Genomic DNA, 27,287 nt, shown 5'->3' with positions numbered 1-27,287 from the left:
TGACATCTGAGTACATCAATTTCTTCTATTATGTCCTGGTGTCATTTTAGGCCCATCTTCTGTGCGACATGCGACTCATTTTGCCGTGCTGGTTCATAAAATGTGACTCGCTCTACCAAAACTAGGCGCTTGTCGCATCTGAACTTGACAGGTTGATACGGACTTGTTGTTCATTTCCCTATTGTAGACCTTTTGTGAAATGTGACCAAATCAGTTTGGAATAGATTTCACAAAAGGTCTACAATAGGGAAATGAACAACAAATCCGTATCAACCTTGCAAGTTCAGATGCGACAAGCGCCTAGTTTTGGTAGAGCGAGTCACATATGATAAGTGGCAATGATGTGTCGAATGAAAGTCTTACAAGTTGAGCTTTATACTTCCCTGAAAAGCCATTGAATGGTATGGATTCGTTTCTCAAGCGATCATCGATAATCCTTAACCTGGTCCACAGTAACAGTATTCCAGCTTCCGTAGATCTTGCTCAACCTACCGGCTCACAGAAACTCAACAAAGGAGGAGTACGCTTGGAACTTGATGAAAACAATGCGTTACGTGTCCGACAGTATTAAGTCTTTCGCAACCGCAGCCCACACACGGTATAGACCAGGCAAATTGGATCCAAACTTGGCCTAGGAAAAGTTTCATTGTTAAATTGCTAGCATTACCTAATCTCGGGGGACAAGGCATGAGTCCGCCTTGGTGCGATAAGTACAGTACCCCTGGCCCACACACAGTATAGACTGGGCTGCTTGGATTCCAACTTGGCCTAGGAAAAGTTTCATTGTTAAATAGCTAGCATTACCCAATCTCAGGGGCAAGGCATGAGTCTGCCTTGGTGCGATAAATACAGTACCCCTGGCCCACACACGGTATAGACTGGGCTGCTTGGATCCCAACTTGGCCTAGGAAAAGTTTCATTGTTAAATAGCTAGCATTACCCAATCTCGGGGACAAGGCATGAGTCACAGTCTTGGTGCGATAAGTCTTTGAAAACTGTCCTGGCTGGTGTCGACTTTTTGGATCAACTTAGGGTCTACCGGAGTATAGTTTTCAACTTTCGAAAAATGCAAAGTCAGTAAGATTTCCTCTGCAGGTTTTTGACGTGGTTAACACAGGTTTATGATGTGGTTAACACAGGTTTATGATTTGGTTAACACATGTTTATGATGTGGTTTACACAGGTTTATCACGTGATTAACACAGGTTTATCACGTGATAAACACAGGTTTATCACGTGGTTAACACAGGTTTATCACATGATTAACACAGGTTTATCACGTGGTTAACACAGGTTTATCATGTGGTTAACAAAGGTTTATCATGTGGTTAACACAGGTTTATCACATGATTAACACAGGTTTATAACGTGGTTAACAAAGGTTTATCACATGATTAACACAGGTTTATGATTTGGTTAACACAGGTTAATGATTTGGTTAACACAGGTTTATCACGTGATTAACACAGGTTTATCACGTGGTTAACACAGGTTTATCACATGATTAACACAGGTTTATCACGTGATTAACACAGGTTTATCACGTGGTTAACACTGGTTTATCACATGATTAACACAAGTTTATCACATGATCAACACAGGTTTATCACGTGATTAACACAGGTTTATCACGTGATTAACACAGGTTTATCACGAGGTAAACACAGGTTTATCACGAGGGAAAAAGTGTCATGTAGACTCCAAATGCTTTATTTTTTAACGGCAAATTTGCCTTTGAGCTATTTGGCATGAGTACCCCTCGTTAGTCAACCAAGTAGACGGTACGTAGAATTACCTTTTGAATCTATCTTCGGATGGATGTCCTGCTCCATTTTCGGGAGGAAGCTTGCTGATTTGTGTATTTTAACTGCCTTCTTCAGATATGTTTGAGAGTTCTTTATATCCTGTTGACTTAAAAGAACATTGACAGTGAATGTTTGAAAATAACTTGGCTGGTTGTTAGAAAGGATGTTAGCTTGTAACGTTGTGTTGACATGCTGTTTCATGTACATCAATGCACATGTAACATCATGTTCACATGTTGTTTCATGTACATCAATGCACATGTAACATCATGTTCACATGTTGTTTCATGTACATCAATGCACATGTAACATCATGTTCACATGTTGTTTCATGTACATCAATGCACATATAACAGCATGTCAGCATCATGTTATGAGCTAACATGCTTTCTAACCACCGGACCCAGAGCGTTGGTAATCTGGTTTTCAATTACAATCTTAGACCGAGATGACACGGAAATCACGTTTCATGATTCACATGTCAAGATTCACACATGAAAACAAAAGAATATTCAAAGTAACATATGGAAGCCTATGTAGTCTTTACTTTGGATATGACCTGTTTCCAGTTTACCTGCATTCTCCAGTTCTGAATTTTTTTTAATGACACAGAAATCAGGTTTCCTGATTCACGTGTCAAGATTAACACATGTAAAAAAAGAATATTCAAAGTGACATATGGAAGCCTATGTAGTCTTTACTTTGGAAATGACCTGTTTGCAGTTTACCCACATTCTCCAGTTCTGACTCTTTTTTTAATGACACAGAAATCAGGTTTCCTGATTCACGTGTCAAGATTCACACATGTAAACAAAATAATAATGACCTGTTTCCAGTTCACGCGCATTCTCCCATTCTACTACTGACATATTTTTTTTATGTTTAAGAATGATTAAGGGAAGCTGGTACTTTCCTCGTGGTAGAGATTTGTTGTGCAGTTCTTAAGAACACTTTACACAACTTGCAGTTTAGAAAATCAGATCCAGCTGATTGAGTTCTGACTTTGAGTTTTCTCCTGAAGGTAATAGGGTCGTTAACACGTGCAGAAAAACACCTGCTTTGGAATGAGACCACATTTGTTTGGAATAGTCAATCTAAAACCAAATGTGCTTTTTGCGTGTGAAAATGTCCAAATTTAATGTGCGTGTGAACGGCCCTTTTTGACCATGATTGTGTATTGGCATTTTCTTCAAATACATGCTGCCAATTTTTAGTTAAATACTCTTAAAATTAGTGGCTGGCATCAGCTTTTTAGTATAATGATTAATTAGTATGTGCAGGCAGGCATGCAGTTAAGATATTAGTTAGGGTAAATTTTATCATCAGTTCTATAAGGTCACAAATCCTCACTAAGTTTATTGCAAGTGCGTGGAATTCAGGTCAATGGAAATTTTGTGTCTCCGAAATGATTTCATGGCTTGGCTAGAGTTATATGTGTGTAAAATAGTTAGTTTAATAATTTATAAGTGGTTCTATTAGAAGCTTAGGATTTTAATTAATTAATTTGCTGATTAAGCTTAGTTTGATTGAGGATTGTAGTCTATCATGTAATTAATTAGTTATCAAGATTTATTTATAGATTTATTCAAAGTGTCTTAAAACGTACGTAAAACCTCTCTATTAAGGGCATCTTAAGGGCAGCAAGAGAGTTAATTTCACAGAATACTTACTGAATCACCGTCCATTGTGAAAAATTCTGTGATAAGAAGCAAACTCCCACCACTTTTCAAATTTTTTTTCTGAGTGTCAGAATAGAGGTCCGGTTGTTAGAAAGCATGTTAGCTCATGACACCATGCTAACATGTTGTTACATGTGCATTGATGTACATGAAACAACATGTCAGCATGTTGTTACATGTGCATTGATGTACATGAAACAACATGTCAGCATGTTGTTACATGTGCATTGATGTACATGAAACAACATGTCAGCATGTTGTTAGATGTGCATTGATGTACATGAAACAACATGTCAGCATGTTGTTACATGTGCATTGATGTACATGAAACAACATGTCAACATGATGTTACACGTGCATTGATGTACATGAAACAACATGTCAGCATGATGTTACACGTGCATTGATGTACATGAAACAACATGTCAACATGTTGTTACATGTGCATTGATGTACATGAAACAACATGTCAACATGATGTTACACGTGCATTGATGTACATGAAACAACATGTCAGCATGATGTTACACGTGCATTGATGTACATGAAACAACATGTCAGCATGTTGTTACATGTTCATTGATGTACATGAAACAACAAGATGTTACAAGCTAACCATGATTTCTGACAGCCGGGCCCTGAATGTTATTGATAAAAAGATATTCCTTTGTAATTTTGTAAAACCTATGAGTGGCCCAATGGCAATGAAATGTAGGCGATATGAAATTATAGGGTCTGTTCAGGAAGTCCCTCAGGCTTCTTCATGACTAGTAAGTGTTATTCAAGAGAAAATTTGACTATTCAGCTTTTTGAGATTTTTTTAGTTCAGAATTCTTGAGCTCTGATGACATGCGTCAGATTTGTATGGATAAAAAGATATTCCTTTGTAATTTTGTAAATCTATGATTGGCCCAATAAAATTTAGGAGATATGAAATTATAGGCTCTGTTCAGGGAGTCTCAGACTTCATTGCAAGTAAATATTGTTCAAGAGAAAATTTGACTACTCCGCTTTTTGAGATTTTTGAGTTCAGAATTCTTGAGCTCTGATAACATGTGTCAGATTTGTAAATTTATACATAGAAAATGAGTGCTTTTTATACGGAACATAAAAATGTGAGAAACTTTTTCAATGGTCCTTGTATCATAAGAATGAATAAAGAAGTCCATCTATTTTCATGTGGTGCCTTTGTTATTTATGTTATCAGTCGAGAAAGGATCCCCCAAACAGCCAGTTGTCACGAACTTAGGTGACGACCCTCTCAAAACTCCCCGGTTGACGATGCAATAGCATTCCGCGAAGTTACTATTTATAGCTCACAAGGTCATTTTCATAAGATATTGATGACATTTTAGTCACGTGACAGTCGGACATCGACACTTATTTCTACGCATTTGAGCTTATTTCAAAGTCAATTATCTTTGACCCTGCATTGTTTTTACGAACTAGCATGAATGATACCATAGAGTCAGCGAGAGAAATATTCAGAACAATTATGTAGTATTTCCAACACTCGGACATGTGCCAGATTGAATATACCTGCCCTAGTTAGAAAGCCTGAATCCATTACGAAACCGCATGTTTGTCCGACATTGCCTGTAATTCAGCGATGGGGTAATAGAGGGCAGCAGCTGCAGTGACGTCATCTTCGCGGAATGCTATTGAGATACCACAGCAAAGCTGTCGAGTATTCATGGAAAAAGATATATCTAGATGTGCCAACGGGATTCTGGATTCAGGGTTCTGGGCCTGTCGTTGTAACCACTTTGACACTGATCTGAGAAACTACAGTAGAACCTCTCTATTAAGGACACCCTCAGGACCAACAAGTGCTGTCCTTGATAGAGAGGTGTCCTGATTAGAGAGGACAAATTTAATGGAAACGCCCAATTTGGGACTAAAACTAGTGTCATTAATAGAGAGGGTGTTCTTAATAGAGAGGTGTCCACTAAGAGAGGTTCTACTGTATGTAAGGAATATGGTTCTTTGTCCTAGTGAAATTAACATGGCAAAGGACGAGGCAAAACTCCCAAGGCGGTACATTCATCATGCTATTCATACTTTCTTAATCATGGGGAGAAGGGGAGGGACAAGGCCGGTCCACTGTGTCTGGAGTATAACTGAGACTGGATGTGACAATTGTCTCTATGAAGTCGAATTAGTTAGTTATAAGTTAACTGTCACCACAGGAGAAAAAATCTGGTCAACCCCTCTTTTACTACCAAATCCCCCCCCCCCCCCCCCCCCCCCCCTATCTAAATTAATTGTCCAGCTGACTGGTGTTCCATGCTCAATTTGAAATTCCCGCCAAAACTACTTCTTCACCTCGTTTCCAGGTGCCGTTCGGCGCCCCATGGGAGCGAGGTTCCTAGGATACGACATCAACTTCCGGTCAAGAAAGAAGTTTCATCTGTTGAAAAATCTCCCAAAAAAACCTGTTTTTCTGGCGATTTAGGCCAAATATTTTAGATTAAACTAAAAAATTACAATATTTACAATCACATCCACAGAAATGGCTCTTCATTTCAGTGCAAATCAGGTAGGAATCATGAAATATTACGAAAAATCTGTTAAGAATTGTTTGTGCATTTGTGTGTGATCAATCGATGTTTGTATGAATGCATGCATGCATAGGCCTAACACATCAACACGGTGCTTGTTAAATTTTGACATTCCCTCCCTGCTCGCCCACTGGAAGTAGGGGAGCAACTGCAGAATACCCGGGGGAACAAGTTTACAATCCCCGATCACACCCCAAAAAAAAAAGGTCATCGGTTGACTAACCAAGGACCACGCGGCACTGTTCAATGGATTTATAGTTTAATGCGATCAAACTACGTCATTTCCGATCGGGGATTGTAAATTTTAACCTACCCGGGACACTCTGTGCTAAATGATAGGAATGTGTACATAATGTACAGATGGACAGAGTGTACATGATAATGTACAGAGCTACTACTGTCCCGGCTATTCTGCAGTTAGGCCGAAGTAGGCTACGTGATGACAGGTCCTAGCTACAACTCACGACTATAGCTCACGACTTGGTCAGTTGGTGTAACTGTAGGCCGGCCCAAAAGGCCTAGGCCTACCAGTTCAGTACGCAGTACCATAACGATGATACATGTAGGCCTCACCGTACAGTTAATTAGTCAGATAATCAGAAAATAGATATGACGGATTAGATTCTGCTAGACCTTGCCCCATGCTATCTATCAGATATTGTGCCACTGTATGAACCCAGCCGATCCCTGAGGTCCCAGAACCTAGGTTTGCTCCAAGTACCCAGGTACCGCCTGGCATCATATGGTGGCAGAAGTTTTGTGGTGTATGCTACACAACTCTGGAACAGACTAGACATGAATGTGCGAAATGCTCCAACTGTGAGCACATTCAAAAAGGTGCTGAAGTCGAGATTATGGTGACTTTGTTTTCAAAGCGCAGCCGAGCAATCATACGTTATTGGATAATTGCGCCATATAAGTCTTATTTGAATTCAATTGAATTGAATAGAATGGCTCCCCAAAATGCTAGCTGGTCACTTATGTCAAGTTTGGAATTGGATCAACCAGAGTGATGACGTGTTAGTCTTCATCAGTTATAATGTTGTCCATAACACAACAAGGACTAGGGCCTAAGGAGCAAAAAAGTTGGCTATGATACAAAATATTTAATTTAACTTTTTATTTCAGTATGAGAAGGAGTTTCATCCCAAGAGGCTCCAGAATTGGGAAGTTTCAAAAGTTCATCGAGCGGTACGTATCAGAGAGTTATCAGAATGAGAGAAAAAAGGGAAGAGAACTGATCAGCAAGTCGCCTTCAGATATCTTCATCTTTATCAGTGTACACAGCAATGTTCAAATATGTGACCCGCTCTACCAAAACTAGGCGCTTGTCGCATCTGAACTTGACAGGTTGATACGGACTTGTTGTTCATTTCCCTATTGTAGACCTTTTGTGAAATGTGACCAAATCAGTTTGTAATAGATTTCACAAAAGGTCTACAATAGGGAAATGAACAACAAGTCCGTATCAACCTGTCAAGTTCAGATGCGACAAGCGCCTAGTTTTGGTAGAGCGAGTCACATATTACTAAATAATGGAAAAACCACCAATTTTTTAATTGTCACTGAATTTGAGGTTTTTCAGTTAAACGGCTTTAAAAGCCTGTTCATGAATCAGCACTGTACAAGTACATGTAGGTAAATGTACTTCAACAGCCACAGAATAGAAGCAGTAGATCACAGCAATATATTTTACCCACTCATCAAACTGTCATTTAGTATCAGTAATTATTATCATCTTTTCATTCAGCCCATTCATCCATTATTACAACATCTTCCTGATGTTGACGCGGAGGTAAAATAATTCTCATAGCGTTAGGCATGAAGTGGTTTTGCTTGTGATTCCTGTAACACTCTAGTTTTATTTCCTTCTAAACTGCAAATGATTTGAATCTTAAATTTACTGTGGAGGCTTCTCTGAGCCATCCCAAGGCTGATGGACCATTTGATTTGATGTTCATCAGAGAAACCTTTACAGTACACAGCCCAGCCTCCTCTAGCTGAAGTGTGATGCGTAATCATTACTTGGACAACAAAAAGCAGCAATGTCCCATCTCCTGATTACAGCAACAAGCCAGAAATTCCAGCCTCTTAACTACAACAAACAGCCACAGGGTCCAGCTTCCTATTACAAACAGCCACAGGGTCCAGCTTCCTATTACAAACAGCCACAGGGTCCAGCTTCCTATTACAAACAGCCACAGGGTCCAGCTTCCTATTACAAACAGCCACAGGGTCCAACCTCCAAATTACAACAAGCCACAATGTCCAACCTCCTAATTGCAATGAACAGCCACCGAGTCCAGCCTCCTAATGCTAATTGCTACAACAGCTACTTAGATGGCCCCCTAATTGGAAGAACTACATTGAAGTGTGATGCGTAATCATTTCATGGACAGCAAAGAGCAGCAATGTCCCATCTCCTAATTACAGCAACAAGCCAGATATTCCAGCCTCTTAACTACAACAAACAGCTACAGGGTCCAGCCTCCTTTTACAACAAGCCACAGGGTCCAACCTCCAAAATACAACAAGCCAGAAATTCCAGCCTCTTAACTGCAACAAACAGCCACAGGGTCCAGCCTCCTTTTACAACAAGCCACAGGGTCCAACCTCCAAAATACAACAAGCCAGAAATTCCAGCCTCTTAACTACAACAAACAGCCACATGGTTCAGCTTCCTATTACAAACAGCCACAGGGTCCAACCTCCAAATTACAACAAGCCACAAATTCCAGCCTCCTAATTGCAATGAACAGCCACCGAGTCCAGCCTCCTCATGCTAATTGCAACAAACAGCTACTTAGTCTGACCTAATTGCAAGAACTACATTGTAGTTCTTTCAATGTGAAGCGTTGTCACAAACTTTCTCCTTGCACTAACTACGTGAATTATAGTGGTGTGTTGTTTTTGACTCACATGTTTGCATTTCAGCACGTCTTTGGGCCTGCATGGGGCTAAAAAAGGCCTCTCTCCACTTCAGCTGAATCAGCAAAAGCTTATCACACCAAGGCCTCGTGGTGTAATGATACGCTTGGTGAAATGCTAGTGTGTGGACTCACAAGAAGGCCCTTAACTTTACCCACTCTGTTGTTTTTGAATTGAACTCAAATCTTTTACTATCCATGTTCTGTTTCTCTAGTTTCATTGGCAGCTACCAGTCATTCACAACTTCTCATTTTTGGCGAAATTCACGCAACTTTCAGAGTCAGATTATTCTTGGATATTCTTGCCCAAATATATCAAATGTTTGTTGGCGAATATTTTCAAAATGATCCCAGGGAACTGATTAAAAAGTTGCGAATGACAGGTACTGTAAATTGAGGCTATGACTGATTGGCTCAAATCAGTCATGTGACAAAATCTTTAATTTGAATTTAGTTTACAGCCCATTTGGCCAACGAAAATGTTGGTCCATGCTATTGATTCAAAAATAATCGAGGTTTTTGAGAGGCGTTTTTTTGAGACACCGTCTCAGGCCGTGTGTATCTGCATTGCTCTGAGATACCTTTTCGATTTCAAAATTTCTTATTTCATGTTTTTGTTCCAGCGCCCTCGATCACAAGAAGGATTCACTCAGATTATTGCAACTGACCGAGGTCACCTAAAGCCGGGCGTATCGAGATCGTTGGAAAATCCATGGGGCAACTTCGTCGGAACGTGGGATCAGAAATGCCATGTGTTAGGTAAGAGAAAAATAGGGTCTGGTTGGGTCAGGCTAGGTTACCTACAGGTTGCCTTCAAACTGGTTAACCCTTTAGATCCCAGAACATTTCTATGTCTTCCCGTATTCCCTGGAACGTTTCAGCAATTTCCCCCCGAAAAGACCCCCTGAAGTGCCCCTGTACAAACCAGCTACTAAAAGTCCATGATGGTTCATTAATAGATCCCTAACTGGCTGAAAATTGGCCTTAGTTTTTAATTTTTAAGTATGGATGGCAATGGTGTCCAGAAAATATATCTTTATCGGAGATGGCAATCAAAGACAATGTCACAATTGGAGACAATGCCACAATTGGCGACAGTGTCACAATTGGAGACAGTGTCACAATTGGAGACAATGTCACAATTGGAGACAATGTCATAATTGGAGACAATGTCACAATTGGAGACAATGTCACAATTGCAGACAATGTCACAATTGGAGACAATGTCACAATTGGAGACAATGTCACAATCGGAGACAATGTCACAATCGGAGACAATGTCACAATTGGAGACAATGTCACAATTGGAGACAATGTCACAATTGGAGACAATGTCACAATTGGAGACAATGTCACAATTGGAGACGATGTCTCAATCGACTGTTGGAATCAAATAAAAATCACAATTTTTGGAAAAAAATCTAAAAATTTTTGTGAATTGCTGAAGAAAAGACAGGAAAATGAGTGGTTTTGCAGTATTGTGCTGTGGGGTCGGAAGTCAACCATCTCCTTTCTACACTTTCAGGTAACAACGCCAGCAACCCCACTGCCCGAAATAACAAAGCCATCGCCAAATACACCCAGATGGTCCAAGATGGCGACGACGCCCGCATGGTCAAGACACCCGTCAATCATAAAATCGATATGTCCAAGAAAGCATCAGAGGTAAGTTGCGTAATTTGCGACGAAGGTTGTCTGATTGATGATTAGAATTGTTTTATCAACGTGGGATTCGATCGGCCATTTTAAAATATTTGAGTTTTCATTAGTTTTTTCTGTGTTTCGAACTGCTGGCACTTTACTCACTCTTTGTTTTTAGTTCATTATCCCTGCTTAAAGTAAAGAGGACATTTTATTATATGATTTCCATCACAGGACCATCGAATTGTGGTTGATGTGGGCAACATATAGGGTCAAAAAGGCCAAAATGAAAAAAAATCATTTTGGCCCCTTTTGACCCCTGTTGCCCTCTACATGGTCCGGTGTTTCAATCTTTTTGCAGACTGTACGAGTGCGCCTAAAACACTCCTAAAAGGTTTAAAAATCTTTGTGTTCATTTAGTTTTGCTTTTGAAGTCCTTTTTGAAAAACTAGTTCAGATAGTTTATGTGATTTTGTCTTATAGTTGTTCATTTGAAAAGTAGTTTTAATACTGATAGTTGATAAGTCATTTTGATGTCTTTAGTTGTTCATTTGACAAGTATTTACTGATAGTTATTGTGATTTTGATGTCTTCAGTTGTTCATTTGAAAACTAGTTACTGATAGTTCATGTCATTTTGATGACTTCAGTTGTTCATTTGAAAACTAGTTACTGATAGTTCATATCATTTTGATGTCTTCAGTTGTTCATTTGAAAACTAGTTACTGATAGTTCATATCGTTTTGATGTCTTTAGTTGTTCATTTTCCTGGAAACAAGTTACTGATAGTTCATGTCATTTTGATGACTTCAGTTGTTCATTTGAAATATAGTTACTGATAGTTTATGTGATTTTTATGTCTTTAGTTGTTTGATGAGATGCCTGGCCTGTAGGTCAGGAAGTCGCTGCGTAAAGTGTAAGCATAGCCCATCTTCTGTGTCCAAATTTGTGTCTAATTTGTCTGTGTGAGGTACCTGATTGAACGCCAAACGATATAGACCAGGGTCCAGTCGTTAGAAAGCGTGCTGACATGTTGTTACCATTGATGTACAACTAGGAGAGTGTGCAACTAACAATGTTTGTGAGGGTTCGAAAACTATAACATAATGTTTGTTTTACTTGTTATTCCTAATTCTAACTCTGCACCATTGGCCTTTTACAAAAGGGGTGTTTTGCAAGATCTTGCAATGCATTTGAAGAAGACCCTCCTGCTACCCCCCTTTGCACAGGGTGCATACCATCGTGGATGTGCCTTCCGTGATTGAAATCCCTACACCAAATGATAATGGGTGATATGAATAAAGACTAGCAAATGCTTTTACTCCGGTTTTGTACAGGAAGGCCTAGTGTAAATGTACATGGAGTTTTAGATAAAAGCATTTGCTAGTCTTTATTCATATCACCCATAGTCTCGAAAGTGCAACTAACTTGTTTGTGATGACTCAATATACAGAGAAAATCCCATCTGACTCTCAGCACTTCCCTTGTTGTGTATTCTAGGCTCTAGCTAACCTCTCCTTATCATCATACTGACATGAAGATTTTTGCTAATTAGTTTTTGTTTTCAGTGTGTCTTCTGTCTGAATGACGAGTTTCTAACAATGGATTGGTTTTCTAGCATACTAACCAATCTTCTTAGACAGCTTGCTTCGGTTGATGAACTAGTTCTACCCGGGGAGAACCAGGAATTGTATTTTGACTTTCATGGAACTAAAATTCCTGGCTCTTCACAACAAGTTCCAGGCTCACTAATGAGATAAATCAATGAGACAAAGCCCTGGTCCCTTGTACCTGAGGGTCAATGCAACTGCAAGGGAAGTTCCCAGGCCAACATAGGTGGACAGTAGCCTCTGGTGGACTCCATACCTCCCATAAAAAACTTATCCAATCATTTCGTTGTTATTTTATGAGTGAAGTCCATCCATAATTGAACCCAGCCTCCACGCATATTGTTTACAGTAGTTTTGTGATTTCTTTTTTAGATTCAGTGACAGTCTCACGCTGTGATGATGAATCACAATCAGAGCTTCTGGCCTCAATGGAATGACCCCTTTGAAGTGGATAATTGAGTGGACAAAATTAATGTTGGTCTGAGAGATGTTTGAACTACCTAACTAAATCATCTCTTCAACTTTTCCCTTTAGAATGTAGACCCTGCGTGATAACGTAAACTTAGAACCATTTCCTTAATCCTCATCAATCCCTTCCCTTCCAGGCGGAAATGGCTGGTGTGAAAGATTCCCCAGGCAACCGCTCCGGTGCGAGAACCCCTGACCTCCGTGACCTCAGCGACCTCCGCGACCAACCGACCGACAGCCCGATCCCGAGACCATCCGCTGCCGCCATCATGACACCGACGTACGAACAAGTTACAGCGCGTCACACAGACGAGAAGGCTTGCTCGCCAATCGATCGATACCCGTCCCCCAAGTTGAACACCCCCCCTCCGGCAACCGGCATGTCTGAAGGCATCGGTTCCTCCTATCCTGATGGTCATCATTTCAAGGCATACTAATTTTCAAAGCAACTTAAATTTAAAACGTGTCAGTTTGTATGTCCCACATTTAAAAAAATACATCACACGTATTGGCCGTGTTGTGACATCATTTGGACGTCAATCCTTGTCCTTGACCCTAGTAACGTCGCCGATGAAGATCGTCATTTGTTGATAATGTCTTCATTGACGTCGCCACACTCACTGCTGTCGTTGTGCACACGTGGGTCATTGACGTCAACTTGACGTCCAAAATAGTGTCTAAGTGCGCTCATCCACCAAGCACTAAGTTTGCCACTTCTTGATTCAAATATTTTGATTATGTGTTGAATTGATCATGAGAAAGTTTGAATGCTATCAGCCTGTCAATTAGTTTTCTGATTTGGAAAAGAAGTGTATCAATTTACATATTATGTAACTCGTGAGAACATTCCATCATTGTATTGTTGACAGGTATTGCACTATTTTCACAAATGATTTGCCATAATTGTCTCCAAATTGTCATGGACTAAAACCAAAGTTAGCAAAAAGTACCATCCCGGCCCATCGTTGTAAAGTTTATAAGACAAAGTTAGGGCCCCAATATTTGAATATATGTACCCCTAAAGGTGAGGGTATAGCCAGGATCACCCCCTGGCTGTAGGCCTACAGGTAAACCAATAATGGGTGAGCCTTAGGAAAGGGTTGACCATAGGTACCACCATTTTGGCTAGAACTTGAAATCCTAAAGCTATCAGAAGTTATTCAAAACAAAGTGAATGCCAATTTCAAGGGTGGGAGTCAATCCTTTGATTTCCAGAGAACTGACTCTCACCCTTTAAATTGGCGTTCACTTCATTTTGAAGGAGTTCTGATTGCTTTAGGATTTCAAGTTCTAGCTGAAATGGTTTTGCCTATGGTCAACCCTTCATTGACCACTCAGAATTTTGGAGGCAATAACTGTTATTAGATGGTAGATTTTTCATAATACTGTGTATACAGGTTTAGGACAGCTGAGGAAAGCATGTACATTATGCCAGTTTTACCTGTAGTAGGCCTATGTTTAAAACTCATCACTTGACTGGCTTAAACCCGTCGGCACAGTATGTAAATACATTAGTTTTGAGTGTACATATACATGCACCACCCATATATTTCTACACAAATGTACTTATATGACAAATTTATTTTACAAAGGACATACCTATGATTTAATCATGAACATTCCTTTAATTCTTATCTTGTGAAAGTCATCTGAGTCAATCCTTTTAGTTACAAAAATGTAAAAATCAACCCATCCACAGTTTTCCACTAGACAATCACGATTGTTGACAATGTTGTGGTGGATAATCTCAGTTTTCTGTTCACACCAATTATGGATCATCAATTATGGATCATCAATTATGGATCATCAATTATGGATCATCAATTATGGATCATCAATTATGGATCATCAATTATGGATCATCAATTATGGATCATCAATGATGGATCATCAATAATCGGTCATCAATTTATGGATCATCAACTACGGATCATCTTATTATGGGTCATCAATTATAGATAATCAATAATGGATTGTCAATTATGGATAATCAATAATAGATCGTCAATAATAGATCGTCAATAATAGATCATCAATAATAGATCATCGATTTATGGATCATCAACTATGGATCAATATATTATGGGTCATCAATTATAGATAATCAATAATGGATTGTCAATTATGGATCATCAATTATCTATTATTAATTTTGGAGTAATTCATTCACATTGTGTCACTTTGTGCCAAATTGTCTTTTTTGTTTGTGAATGCATGCCTCTATCTGTACCGTATTTGTCTAAGGAGATTTCACATCCTTTGCTCTAAAGTTGTGTCGTTTTTGAGATTGCGATCATTTTTTCTATGGAATTGGAAGAAATTTGTGTGAAAATAATATGGATTCAATTGGTGCAAATCTTGCTTATTGATATACCGTGTTAAAAGACTCATCTGTGTGTGCCCTAATATGGTAGTATTCATGATAAGGAATTGATGTTCTTTATTAACAGTTGCTTGGTTTAATCCTCGAGTAATCATAAGCGAGTAATTAACAAGACCTGCGGGTTTCTTGGTAAAATGAGTGGACATCATATTAGTCTGAACTTTAAAACCATTCCGTCCTAAAGCACATCCTCCTTCCATGAGCATGAACTCAATGCCTTCCATCATGTTTTCATGTGTTATTTCATTTGTACATTTATTGAAATAAAAACTAAAAAGAGTATATTCGGTGTCAGTGCCTTTCATTTTTAAAATGGGGTGAAAATAAGAGTTTGAACATTTAAAATTTGACGCTTCAAGGCTTGAGGGAAGTTGTCCTGGGGGATAGAGACGAATGGGACAAACAACCTCTGCTAGCTGGTTATCAGATCATTTCAGTTGTCCAGGCACCTTCTGTCATTCAGCATTGGCGGCTACAGGAGAGTCTATGGGGCAACCTACCTCCACCAGCTAGTTATCTGACCACATCGGTTGTTCCTGGGCACAACCTAAAATAAGGCATTGGCTGCTCGAGGAGAAACTATGGGGCAACCTACCTCCACCAGCTGGTTATCTGACCACATCGGTTGTTCCGCGGCACAACCTAAAATTAGGCATTGGCTGCTCCAGGAGAGACTATGGGACAACCTACCTCCGCCAGCTGGTTATCTGACCACATCGGTTGTTCCTGGGCACAACCTAAAATTAGGCATTGGCTGCTCCAGGAGAGACTATGGGGCAACCTACCTCCGCCAGCTGGTTATCTGACCACATTCGTTGTTCCTGGGCACAACCTAAAATTAGGCATTGGCTGCTCCAGGAGAGACTATGGGACAACCTACCTCCGCCAGCTGGTTATCTGACCACGTTGACAGTGGTACAACTGTTGATGAGGATGGCCTTTCGTGTCGTCTTCTCTATGGTTGCGACCGTCTCTATTTCCCTTTCGTATTAGATGATAAATGTTGCAGACGGTCGGAGGAACGTCCTTGGAAGGAAGACACAAGCATAGTCCTATGGCATTCAAACTTTTGTATCATACCCAATCCCTACCCACATCCCTACCCTAGGGCGAGTGAACTTCTCCATGCATTCTGATTGGGACTTTGTACTTGAAAGACCAATTTTAATAGGAAAATATCAATTAAACAATATCAACTAAATTAAACTAAGTAAACTATTATCAACCCCATTGTGCCTCAGTGATTACGGATACTATTGGGATTTGTTTGGTCCGATACGTAAGTTCTGTGATAGCCGATGAGGAGTTCGCAGAATAAGACGTCAATGACGTCACCAGAATGACAGATCACACGAGCGAGAAATTAAACAAAACGGCAACGGCAACGGATGTCACAATGATGGCTTATTATAAACCGCGAGATGCGGAGTGCGAAATCGCGAGATTGATTAACACGACACTGAACCATCTTTTATACTTGGTTGTAGGAGGAATTGGGGAAATTATTAACAAAAAAAATAAAATGCATTTACATCGTCTTTTGGCTTACGGAACCTGCCTAATGCATTTCCACTGCTCGGCTAATGTACATGTACAAGTATGGTATGCTAAAGCCAATCCCACATTTTGACAATGCCTGTCATATTGATCATTGGCAGAACAAAGGTCTCTATTGAGCAGATAACTACTAGCCGGCCTGGTTATAGGGGGTGCCCGAATGCTGTGACGTCAAATGTATTGTCTTTGGTCATGATCGGTCGCGGTTGGTTTGAACGCCATTCGGTTGGTGTGTGAGCTGCGGAGAACATCGCGGGAATACTTTCTCCGATTTCAAACGTAAAAATGCCTTCAAATTTTCCGAAACAAATCATAACGGCTGCAGCAGAAGGTAAGGCACAGTATCTATTCCTGATATAGGTATGGGTTGGTTTCAAAGGGTTTTTATTGTAGAAATAGTCTTACAATCAAGGCGGAAATGAACTGCGCAGTTTGAAATTTCAAGCCAGACATGTGTGAATTATGTGTATCACTGCACTTTATGTACATGTTCAACGGCAATTTTAATTGCCATCCCTAATCAAATACCATTTGATCAAAGAAACTAAAGGCGCACGTCCAAGTCATGATGATGAAGATGGAAGGGATCCTGTTAAATCTGCGAGATGCCATCACTGCTGTTCTATCCTGTGATGTGGAAATCTCCACTGAATTCATGAAGGTTTGTCTAATTATATGTAAATTGCGTAAACAGTTTACTTAACAGTTTTAAATTCAACAACCATTCATTTGGCGGCCACTATCCCGACTGTGGTGTAGCAGCCGACTATAACTGGCATGAATAGGGAATACGCTGGTTATGGATGTCAGATCGTGGTTCCTTGGCATATGCAAACATTTACACTGGGCGTATCCCACGCGGCGACACCAAGGACCGCTGGCTGATCTATTGATATGTTCAAAGTCGGAGGGACGAAGAGCCACTCGTCTCTTGTAGGGGGTTCATTGGAAGTGTTTGCATATGTTAGCCAATAAACACAAGATTTTAATCCTTCAGATTCAAGTTTGGCGGAGAAACTAATCTTACAGAAGGCCCAGTCATATCTTGTCATTGACATTATCTCTGGGAGGCCCTGTGTGCCGTTGATCCAATATTCTTTGAGGCTGTGGGAGAGGCTTCTTGTCTGAACAGTACCATTCCGCCCCCTCTAAGGCATACAATGGTAACTTATAAACACAAGATTTTAATCCCTGTCTTGGGTGTCTTTGAGAGAACTGATCATACACAATTCCCAACCTACTGGGTCGAACGTGTTACTGTGATGTTTTCGAAGAGATACTTGTGGCTGTTGGAGAGATTTCTTGTCTAAACAGTACCATTCTGCCCCCTCTAAGGCATACAGTGGTAACTAATAAATTAACTGCGAAGTGAACGCAGGTTAACACAATGTGAATAATTTAGTCTCGATTTCGCCGAAAAGAAGGCGTTATGTTCATTTGATAATGTATATGATCATGATAATTGGGAGACCCTGTGTGGGTGTTTGATCCAACATACCTTGATGTGATTGGAGATGGAAGTTTGCCATAGTGCCTTTAAAGGTATAATAAAGACAGCATTGGTATGCTACCTGGTGCTATTCTGATGGACCATATTGCCAGGAAAGCTAAAGTGGCAGGTCTCTATAGTCTTAATTCACGTTGCGACTGTCCAAGTGAAAGGTAAGGTAAGTCTTGCTGAAAATTTATTGGAAGGAAATCTTGATCTTTACATGTGTTCCTGAATTTGACCATTAACTTGATCTGTCTCGTGATTTCAGTGGTGACTGACCCCTCGGCCCATGAGGTGTGGAAGCGAGAATGATGAGTGCCAGTCTTCAGAATGACGAGGTGGCATTGCCCAGTTTAAGCAGGTAGGACGCAGAACTTGTGTAACCAAATACGACTCAGATCCACCTGATGCATATGATCGTATATCCAGAGCAGACTAACGAAACGTCTCTTCCATCTTGACCCTCAAATGTATTGACATCGCTCAGCTTCGAGACAACGATCGTATGGGCGGAGGCTACGGAGGCAAAAGAGCTGGAAGTTCAGTACGGACTCTTCGGATCGATACCCCAGGGTTATAACTGCAATTTATGTAGAATCGTAGTGGCACGCACGAAACGCAAGAAACGCACAGGGGAACAAATTCACATACGAGATGGAGACTGGTCTTTAGGGCACAACAATTAAGCTTCTGAGACGCTCCCTATAATATCGATGTATCTTATTTCATTTTCAGGGTCATGGAACAACTCTTTCCTCCGTGAAAAGACCTCTATGGAGACAGAAATAACTCTGGGCCTAGTCTCAGTAGAACCATACCTTGACCCGACGTCACCAACCAGGGAAGGACACGTTTTCCAGTGGTCATTCCATTCTGCTACACTAGGATACGAATCCTATCAAACTGGAGCGCCACCAGTTCACAAATGGAGTTCCTTCATAGCTTTTTGTTAGAAATATCTTTTTGTATAAAAACCTATTAGTGATTTTTAAATATCGACAGATGAATATACCAGTTCAATTCGAACATTTGAATTTGTCCTCAACATTTCAAATGATAGATTGAAAGTTTCACAATCAGTGGTTGTTTGTACATTTCATCATTGGTGTCCGTTCATAATCCAGGACAACATTTGACACGTCCTTCCTGTGCCCGGTGTGACAGCGGATATAGTCCCCCTGGAGCCATAGTCCGCTAGCATTGTATTTGACCAATTAAGCAGCATGATCTATTGTACCGCTAACCCAAACCAAAACATTTAGCAATGCGGGCTATTGTTACACGGACTATCAGCCCTAGGACTACTATCCCTTGCACACCGGTCGTTCAAATTGCATTAGCCCGTTGATGATGTCTTTTAACGTCAAGCGGTTCCTGTGAACAACAATCAGGACCAAGTGTGTTGTCGCACCACTTTCGCTGTCACAATCTCATCAACATTATCAGGATGATCAGGTCACAGATCGCCGATACTTCAGGGGAGTTGGGGGAAAAACTCTGGTGTAAAAGCAGAAAATTTCCCATGGAAAAAGTGTCCGGGCCTATTGTATTCTGTCGGATTATGCTATAAATGGTTCTGTATTAGATGCCATGACCGCCAGATTAAAGTGAGTGATAGAATGCTTGGTTCCCGGACATTCTATCCCCCGCTGTAGAAATTCCCAGAAAAAAAGTTGTAAATTCTACTCTAATAATTTATTGTTCAATAAAGATATTAAAAACTAGATCGTGATATTTGTCATCCTCTTCCCCTCGCTGACCCTTGACGTCGCCAATTTGATTGGCCCATCATAAAGTTATGGAACGACACTTTATTAGACGGCGTTCTGTCCTCTCAATAGATAGGAATCCGCGGCGCCGAGCACATGGGCAGTATCTAAAACCACATACCACATACCCACATACCCACATGCCAATTTTTTCCAGGTGGGGCAATCCAATGACGGTAGCTTTTTCTTCACAACTTGAAATATCGACAAATTTCTCCTTTAACAAAAGCGGCAGACTTCCCCTTTAACAGAAGTTACTAACAGTGGCGCTGTGATGAATGGCATCACAGGCCTTTGTGTTAGGCCTTAGTTGTTGGCCTTATTAGTTTAATTATTCATAATTTGTCCCTGGTTAGGCTGAATGTGTAACTGGTCTTTCAGACATATTATTACATGTTAATTTAGGCCTTTGGCTGGAGTGTGTTGAATAGGACTTTGGTAACTTCAGGACGTTGTGTGATTACTCATGGACATAGACTTATATAACTCTTTGATTCATTAGTTGGAGCTGGACTGGGTGTGGGCAAACCGGCTGTGTTGGAGAGTCGTTGTGTTATCACCTGTTTATTTGCGTCCAGCCGCGGGTTGGAGCGCCTTGGTATGGCTGCCCGTGTCGGCGAACCGTGAGTTGGCTTTGCGGCCAAGGTGTCGCCAGACCGTTAATTTGTGAACCAGCTACGTGCTTGATGGCTACTGGAGTAGCCTTGGACCGACTGCGTGTCGGAACGGACACTTTTGTGTCGTGTGTTGTCGTGTCGTAACGGGAGAGGAGTTCGGAGAGACGTGTGTTACGTGTGTTACGTGTTGGGAGACCGGTGGCAGGTGGAGGAGCTGTTATGGGGAAGTGACCGCACCAAGGAAGTGGAGTGTGGAGTGGAGGGAGCTTTGGAACTTTGGTAACGCGCAACAGACTTTTAGTTGTTGGATTTGAGCGGTGAAGTGTTAATTTTGTAAATATATTTTTCTTGTTCTTGTTCATTTTTGATTCATGTAAATAATTATGCATTCAGCAGTCTTTTTCTGATTTGTGACCAGGCCCGTGCAATGGCCTAAATCCCCGCTCCGCCACAGGCGCCCTCTGAGGTCGAAAGATCGACAGATTTTCCGGAACGAGTTTAGAATCCCCGATCACTGCACACCCCCAAAAAAGTTGACTAACCAAGCACCACTGTTCAATGGATTTATAGTTGAATGCGATCAAACTACGTCATTTCCGATCGGGGATTCTAAAGTTGAGCCGATTTTCCTGACCTATAAGTTCAAAATATCGTTTTGGTTCACCTTTAACAGTGACATCCGGCGCCGCCCTCTAAGATTGAAATATCGACAGATTTCCCTTTAACACTAGAAAGTGACGGTGGCGCCCTCCAGGATTCAAATATCACCATATTCCTCTTATATCGACAGATATTCCCATTTGGCAGAGTACCACATCCGGTGGAAATATCGACAAATTTCCCCTTTGAGGCAAGACCACAATTGATTTTTTAAGCCTTTTAGCAGTTAAATTGTCAATGTTTGACCGCGACGCATCGAATAATGCGTGGGGTTGTGAATCTGAAATTTAGATTATGTTATTCCGGACAGTCGGGCAAGTAAATGGTGAAAAATAAACTGGTGATTGACCACGGAAATTTTTTGATAATCGACAAATTAGGCAGACTTTGATATTTCCACTCTTTTCAGCCAACTGGCAGAAAAAACTCAAAACACGCACCCTATTACCCAATTAGCAAAATTCGAAATTAATTTTTTCATCAAATAATTTCTTTATATCTGTAGACTTGCCACAACACATATTTTTTCAATACCTCTCCAAATATGTACTTGAGAGTTAAAAACATGCACTCGTCTAACCTATGAATATTCATTAGTGGTCTTGTTTCCTTTCACAACAGACTTCCCCTTTAACATAAGTTACTGGTGGTGGCGCCCTTTAAGGTCGAAAGATGGACAGATTTTCCTTTAACAATAGTTATGAAGAAAACAGCTTCAACTGTCATTGGATTGTCCCCCCCCCCCCTGGAAAAAATTGGCATGTGGGTATGTGGGTATGTGGTTTCAGACACTGTCTGTCTGAACAGCTTTATTTTGTCACTAGCTCACGCTGACCACATGGGCTCCCATCGATCCATTGATTGGGATTTTGGAATCCTGCCCCTCATGGCTAAAACCAATAGCATTCCGCGACGTTACTATTTATAGCTCACAAGGTCATTTGAATAAGATATTGATGACGTTTTAGTCACGTGACAGTCGGACATCGACACTTATTTCTACGCATTTGAGCTTATTTCAAAGTCAATTATCTTTGACCCTGCATTGTTTTTAGCATGAATGATACCATAGAGTCAGAGAGAGAAATATTCAGAACAATTATGTAGTATTTCCAACACTCGGACATGTGCCAGATTGAATCTAACTGCCCTAGTTAGAAAGCCTGAATCCATTACAAAACCGCATGTTTGTCGACATTGCCTGTAATTCAGCGATGGGGAAATAGAGGGCAGCAGCTGCAGTGACCTCATTATCGCGGAATGCTATTGGTGACTTTGTGTAACTTAATAGATCAGGGTTCGGAGAGCGCGATCGCTGCTGGGAACCTTTTCATATAACCAAGTTGATCGCTGCTGGGGACCCTCAGTGTGTCTCCTTAAGGAAAACAACGATTACTGCCAATTATCTATCAAGACTATTCATATAACCAAGTTGGTCGCTGCTGGGGACCCTCAGTGTGTCTCCTCTCTCATAACAGTTTTATTGCCATGAATAAATCACTACTGCTCAGATAACCAAGTTGATCGCTGCTGGGGACTCTCAGTGTGTCTCCTTAAGGAAAACAGTGATTACTGCCAATTATCTATCAAGATAATTCATATAACCAAGTTGATCGCTGCTGGGGACCCTCAGTGTGTCTCCTTAAGGATAACAGTGATTACTGCCAATTTTCTATCAAGACTATCCAGAAAACCAAGTTGGTCGCTGCTTGGGACCCTCAGTGTGTCTCCTTAAGGATAACAGTGATTACTGCCAATTTCTATCAAGACTATTCATATAACCAAGTTGATCGCTGCTGGGGACCCTCAGTGTGTCTCCTTAAGGATAACAGTGATTACTGCCAATTATCTATCAAGATAATTCATATAACCAAGTTGATCGCTGCTGGGGACCCTCAGTGTGTCTCCTTGAGGATAACAGTGATTACTGCCAATTATCTATCAAGATAATTCATATAACCAAGTTGATCGCTGCTGGGGACCCTCAGTGTGTCTCCTTAAGGATAACAGTGATTACTACCAATTATCTATCAAGACTATCCAGATAACCAAGTTGATCGCTGCTGGGGACCCTCATTGTGTCTCCTTGAGGATAACAACGATTTCTGCCAATTATCCATGAAAACTATTCAGATAACCAAGTTGATCGCTGTTGGGGACCCTCAGTGTGTCTCCTTGAGGATAACAACGATTTCTGCCAATTATCTATCAAGACTATCCAGATAACCAAGTTGATCGCTGCTGGGGACCCTCATTGTGTCTCCTTGAGGATAACAACGATTTCTGCCAATTATCCATCAAAACTATTCAGATAACCAAGTTGATCGCTGCTGGGGACCCTCATTGTGTCTCCTTGAGGATAACAACGATTTCTGCCAATTATCTATCAAGACTATCCAGATAACCAAGTTGATCGCTGCTGGGGACCCTCAGTGTGTCTCCTTGAGGATAACAACGATTTCTGCCAATTATCTATCAAGACTATCCAGATAACCAAGTTGATCGCTGCTGGGGACCCTCAGTGTGTCTCCTTAAGGATAACAACGATTACTGCCAATTATCTATCAAGACTATCCAGATAACCAAGTTGATCGCTGCTGGGGACCCTCAGTGTGTCTCCTTAAGGATAACACTGATTACTGCCAATTTTCTATCAAGACTATTCATATAACCAAGTTGATCGCTGCTGGGGACCCTCAGTGTGTCTCCTTAAGGATAACAGTGATAACTGCCAATTTTCTATCAAAACCATTCAGATAACCAAGTTGATCTCTGCTGGGGACCCTCAGTGTGTCTCCTCTCTCATAACAGTTTTATTGCCATGAATAAATCACTACTGCTCAGATAACCAAGTTGATCGCTGCTGGGGACTCTCAGTGTGTCTCCTTAAGGATAACAGTGATTACTGCCAATTTTCTATCAAGACTATCCAGATAACCAAGTTGGTCGCTGCTTGGGACCCTCAGTGTGTCTCCTTAAGGAAAACAACGATTACTGCCAATTATCTATCAAGACTATCCAGATAACCGAGTTGGTCGCTGCTGGGGACCCTCAGTGTGTCTCCTCTCTCATAACAGTTTTATTGCCATGAATAAATAACTACTGCTCAGATAACTAAGTTGATCGCTGCTGGGGACTCTCAGTGTGTCTCCTTAAGGATAACAGTGATTACTGCCAATTATCTATCAAGACTATTCAGATAACCAAGTTGATCGCTGCTGGGGACTCTCAGTGTGTCTCCTTAAGGATAACAGTGATTACTGCCAATTATCTATCAAAACTATTCAGATAACCAAGTTGATCGCTGCTGGGGACCCTCAGTGTGTCTCCTTAAGGATAACAGTGATTACTGCCAATTATCTATCAAAACTATTCAGATAACCAAGTTGATCGCTGCTGGGCCCCTCAGTGTGTCTCCTTAAGGATAACAGTGATTGCTTTCAGACCGTAGAAGATCTGCCACTCGTACGGTTTTCTTATTGGTACCCTCAGCGTGTTAGCAGTGATTACCGGTACACTGAAATACGTCATCCGAACAGCAAAGACGAAGCAAAAACTCTAGGTACTGTCAAATGTGAAAACAATTTATTGTACAAGAAAAGTTACATAATTAATAGCACATTACAAGAAACTTTACATACACAGACATGTAATATGCGTAAAGTACCGACATGATGTATCTGTAGTCGTCACAATCAACTCAATCAGCTTTGAGAAATGCGGGGGGAAAAGCCCATAATTCTTTATAAACCCTCAAAGAAGCCTTGGCAAACCCACACCATAGATAAAAATCCTCTGGTTGTGACATTGTCCTCAACCGCTCAAGGTGAGACCTTTCCCAAACACACCAAACCCCTCACCTGCAGTGCCATCTGTACGAAAGGTGATGAACTAACTAAGTATTTACTTGCAGTTGCACAGCTATCACAAAAGTACAGACAGTACATCATAATACAGTGTACATAGTTACATGAATATTACAAGATAAACGACATAATCAATCAATCCTTGGCCTATACGCTTCGGATAACAAAGTTGATCTCAACATTTTTCCTCGAACTTATTAATGAACAGTGATTGTTGCCAATAATCAATCAATAGTAACAAGGTTGATCAATTTGTGGTATTAGGCCTAAATATGACCTGTAAAATCACATTAATATATAATTTGCCGATCACAAACGCTTATCATTTATCGTATAAATCTATACTCAAATATAACTAAAGCCCCCCTATTCCCTGGTCCTCCCCCACTGCTTTTCAGTCAACGGCCATGATACCATCATCCTAACAATCACCCCACCCTGGCTACAGACCTCCACAGCGCCTTCCCCCATATTATGATATTAGGATCCATCAACCACGGATCACACACGCTTATCATTTATCGTACAAGTTTATACTCAAATACACAGGGAAAGCATTAAATATGCAGGTCGACCGCCGCCTGGAACAACGCCGTCGCCATCTATTAACACGCGGGTCACGTGAGGGTCTGGGCGGCGATCATCAAAGTGGGTCCCACGAGCGACCAAAAGGTTCCCAGTAGCGATCGCGCTCTCCGAATGCATATGACTTAATATGGCCTGTCTGACAACTGGCTAAAGACTCCCTTTATTTTAAACCACGCAATCGGCCTAAGGTCCGACTGTGCTAGTATCATAATCCAACGTTGACCTTAACCGTTCTAAGCTATAAGGTGAAGATAGATTCTCTTCAAGTTCGTCAACATTAACAACATGAAACACTTTGTCTCCCTTCATAAGGGTTTCCCGCATCTTTCCGTTCACAAACTTTCTGTGCACAAAGGGATAAACATCCTTAAGTGTTTCACATTTGACGTAAGTTACCAAATTTGTAGCCGTTTCAACTTTATGGCTGTAAATCCAAGACGAACAGGTATCCGTTTTCCCAAAGACCTTGTACAAAACGGATAACGTATTATGAGGTGAATTGACCATAAGACTCTCAAAAGGGCGTTTATGTAATGGAAAGACATCGGTTAGTTTGTACTTTATTGATATCCAGAATGAGTTCATATCCCAGAGATGAGTCGAATTATGGCCGAAAAAGGTCACATCAACGAATGGCCAGCCCCATTTCTTTCCTTCGACGATCTTCGTATCTGTCCTATGAAACTTTACGACACACCCCGTATCATATATAACAAAGTCAGGTTCTAAGGCCTTCAAGGCTTGAATGACCGCCCCCCGCCTATTATTGTCTATCATGATGTCAATGTCATCATCCCAGGCCATCATGGCGTGATGTCGCCAAGACCCCAACAATGTCCCGCCGTACACAAGATATGTAAAATTCCCCTCGTCCAAGACTGGTAACAACACCTTTAAGAGTGAAACGAGTTGCGCTCTATCTTTTTCGCTGATACTATTCCGTAATAGATCCTTCGGTGTCCAGTAACCGCCATAGAGATCCAGCAGGTTAACAATGCCGACCCAGACCCACGGAAAATGAACGTTCAAGATATATAATATGACAGTTGTGATGGAGAGACCTGCAATTAGATACCTCAACACGAGATGGCGTTTCGAGCACCTGTAGCAGAACTTCATCTCGGATAGAGTCGGCATCACTGTTGGCAAGCAAATGTGTTCAGTACCTCCTGGTTGATGTGCTTAGTAGTGTGAGAATGAGTTAGTAGGTTACCTCCTGATGAGACAGTGAAAGAATGAGCTCACTTCCTCCTGGTGAATCAGTGTAAGAATGAGCTCACTTCCTCCTGGTAAATCAGTGTAAGAATGTGCTCAGTTCCTCCTGGTGAATTAGTGTAATAATATGCCGAGTTCTTCCTGACCAATTAGTGTTATAATGTGGTCAGTTCCTCTAGGTGAATCAGTGCGGGAATCAGTGTAATAATGTGCTCGAATTAGTGTAATAATGAGCTCAGTTTCTCCTGCGAGTCCGTGTAATATGTGCTTATTTCCCCCTGGTGAATCAGTTTAATGATGTGCTGTCTTCCTCTTGTTAAATGAAAACTGGTGAATGGAGAGTGCACAGTTCCTCCCGGCGAATGAAAGAAGCCGTTCCTCAAGGAATAATTGAAAACGTCTGAGCCCTCCCTCATGCTTGTACTGTGACCTTCATCGTCACGAAATGCA

At 41.0% G+C, this 27,287-nt stretch overlaps 2 protein-coding genes and 1 long non-coding RNA gene across 6 annotated transcripts in view; all 3 read left to right on the top strand.

Annotated features, from left to right (window-relative positions):
• LOC135502280 (centrosomal protein of 164 kDa-like) overlaps nucleotides 1-4,662 on the top strand; it is a 38,097-nt gene extending 33,435 nt beyond the window's left edge. For both annotated transcript variants that reach the window (XM_064794980.1, XM_064794979.1), the window contains one exon: nucleotides 454-4,662. In XM_064794980.1, the coding sequence (XP_064651050.1) occupies nucleotides 454-571 (118 nt within the window). In that variant the 3' untranslated portion in view covers nucleotides 572-4,662. The remainder of the gene's footprint in view (nucleotides 1-453) is intronic.
• A 1,208-nt stretch (nucleotides 4,663-5,870) lies between these two features.
• Nucleotides 5,871-13,838, top strand: LOC135502283 (protein Flattop homolog). 3 transcript variants are annotated; one of them, XM_064794986.1, is made up of 7 exons: nucleotides 5,871-6,023; nucleotides 7,174-7,236; nucleotides 7,796-7,840; nucleotides 9,596-9,731; nucleotides 10,498-10,637; nucleotides 11,479-11,528; nucleotides 12,828-12,957. In XM_064794986.1, the coding sequence occupies exons 1-6, from the start codon at nucleotides 5,997-5,999 to the stop codon at nucleotides 11,503-11,505; spliced, it is 438 nt and encodes a 145-aa protein (XP_064651056.1). In that variant the 5' UTR covers nucleotides 5,871-5,996; the 3' UTR covers nucleotides 11,506-11,528; nucleotides 12,828-12,957. The 3 variants fall into 3 exon arrangements, with proteins under 3 accessions (XP_064651056.1, XP_064651054.1, XP_064651055.1); XM_064794984.1 differs by lacking the exon at nucleotides 11,479-11,528 and having other exon boundaries at nucleotides 12,828-13,838; XM_064794985.1 differs by lacking the exons at nucleotides 7,796-7,840; nucleotides 11,479-11,528 and having other exon boundaries at nucleotides 12,828-13,838.
• Nucleotides 13,839-16,852: 3,014 nt separating this feature from the next.
• Nucleotides 16,853-19,888, top strand: LOC135502464 (uncharacterized). Its single transcript, XR_010449778.1, has 3 exons — nucleotides 16,853-16,961; nucleotides 18,391-18,483; nucleotides 18,858-19,888. It is a non-coding gene; the product is annotated as an uncharacterized LOC135502464 (long non-coding RNA).
• Nucleotides 19,889-27,287: the final 7,399 nt, after the last annotated feature.

Source organism: Lineus longissimus, chromosome 18 (genome assembly GCF_910592395.1).
Source record: "Lineus longissimus chromosome 18, tnLinLong1.2, whole genome shotgun sequence".
Lineage (NCBI taxonomy): Eukaryota > Metazoa > Nemertea > Pilidiophora > Heteronemertea > Lineidae > Lineus > Lineus longissimus.
The sequence above is the reverse complement of the archived record's forward strand: the minus strand, read 5'-3'. Positions and strand labels throughout refer to the sequence as shown.

What these genes read in the sequence shown, in the direction of transcription:
- LOC135502283 (XM_064794984.1), top strand. Translation starts at nt 5,997, where the DNA reads ATGGCTCTTCATTTCAGTGCAAATCAG. An exon ending in TTCATTTCAGTGCAAATCAG is followed by an intron (nt 6,024 to 7,173) that starts GTAGGAATCATG and finishes TTTTTATTTCAG; the next exon opens with TATGAGAAGGAGTTTCATCC. An exon ending in TTTCAAAAGTTCATCGAGCG is followed by an intron (nt 7,237 to 7,795) that starts GTACGTATCAGA and finishes CTTTTCATTCAG; the next exon opens with CCCATTCATCCATTATTACA.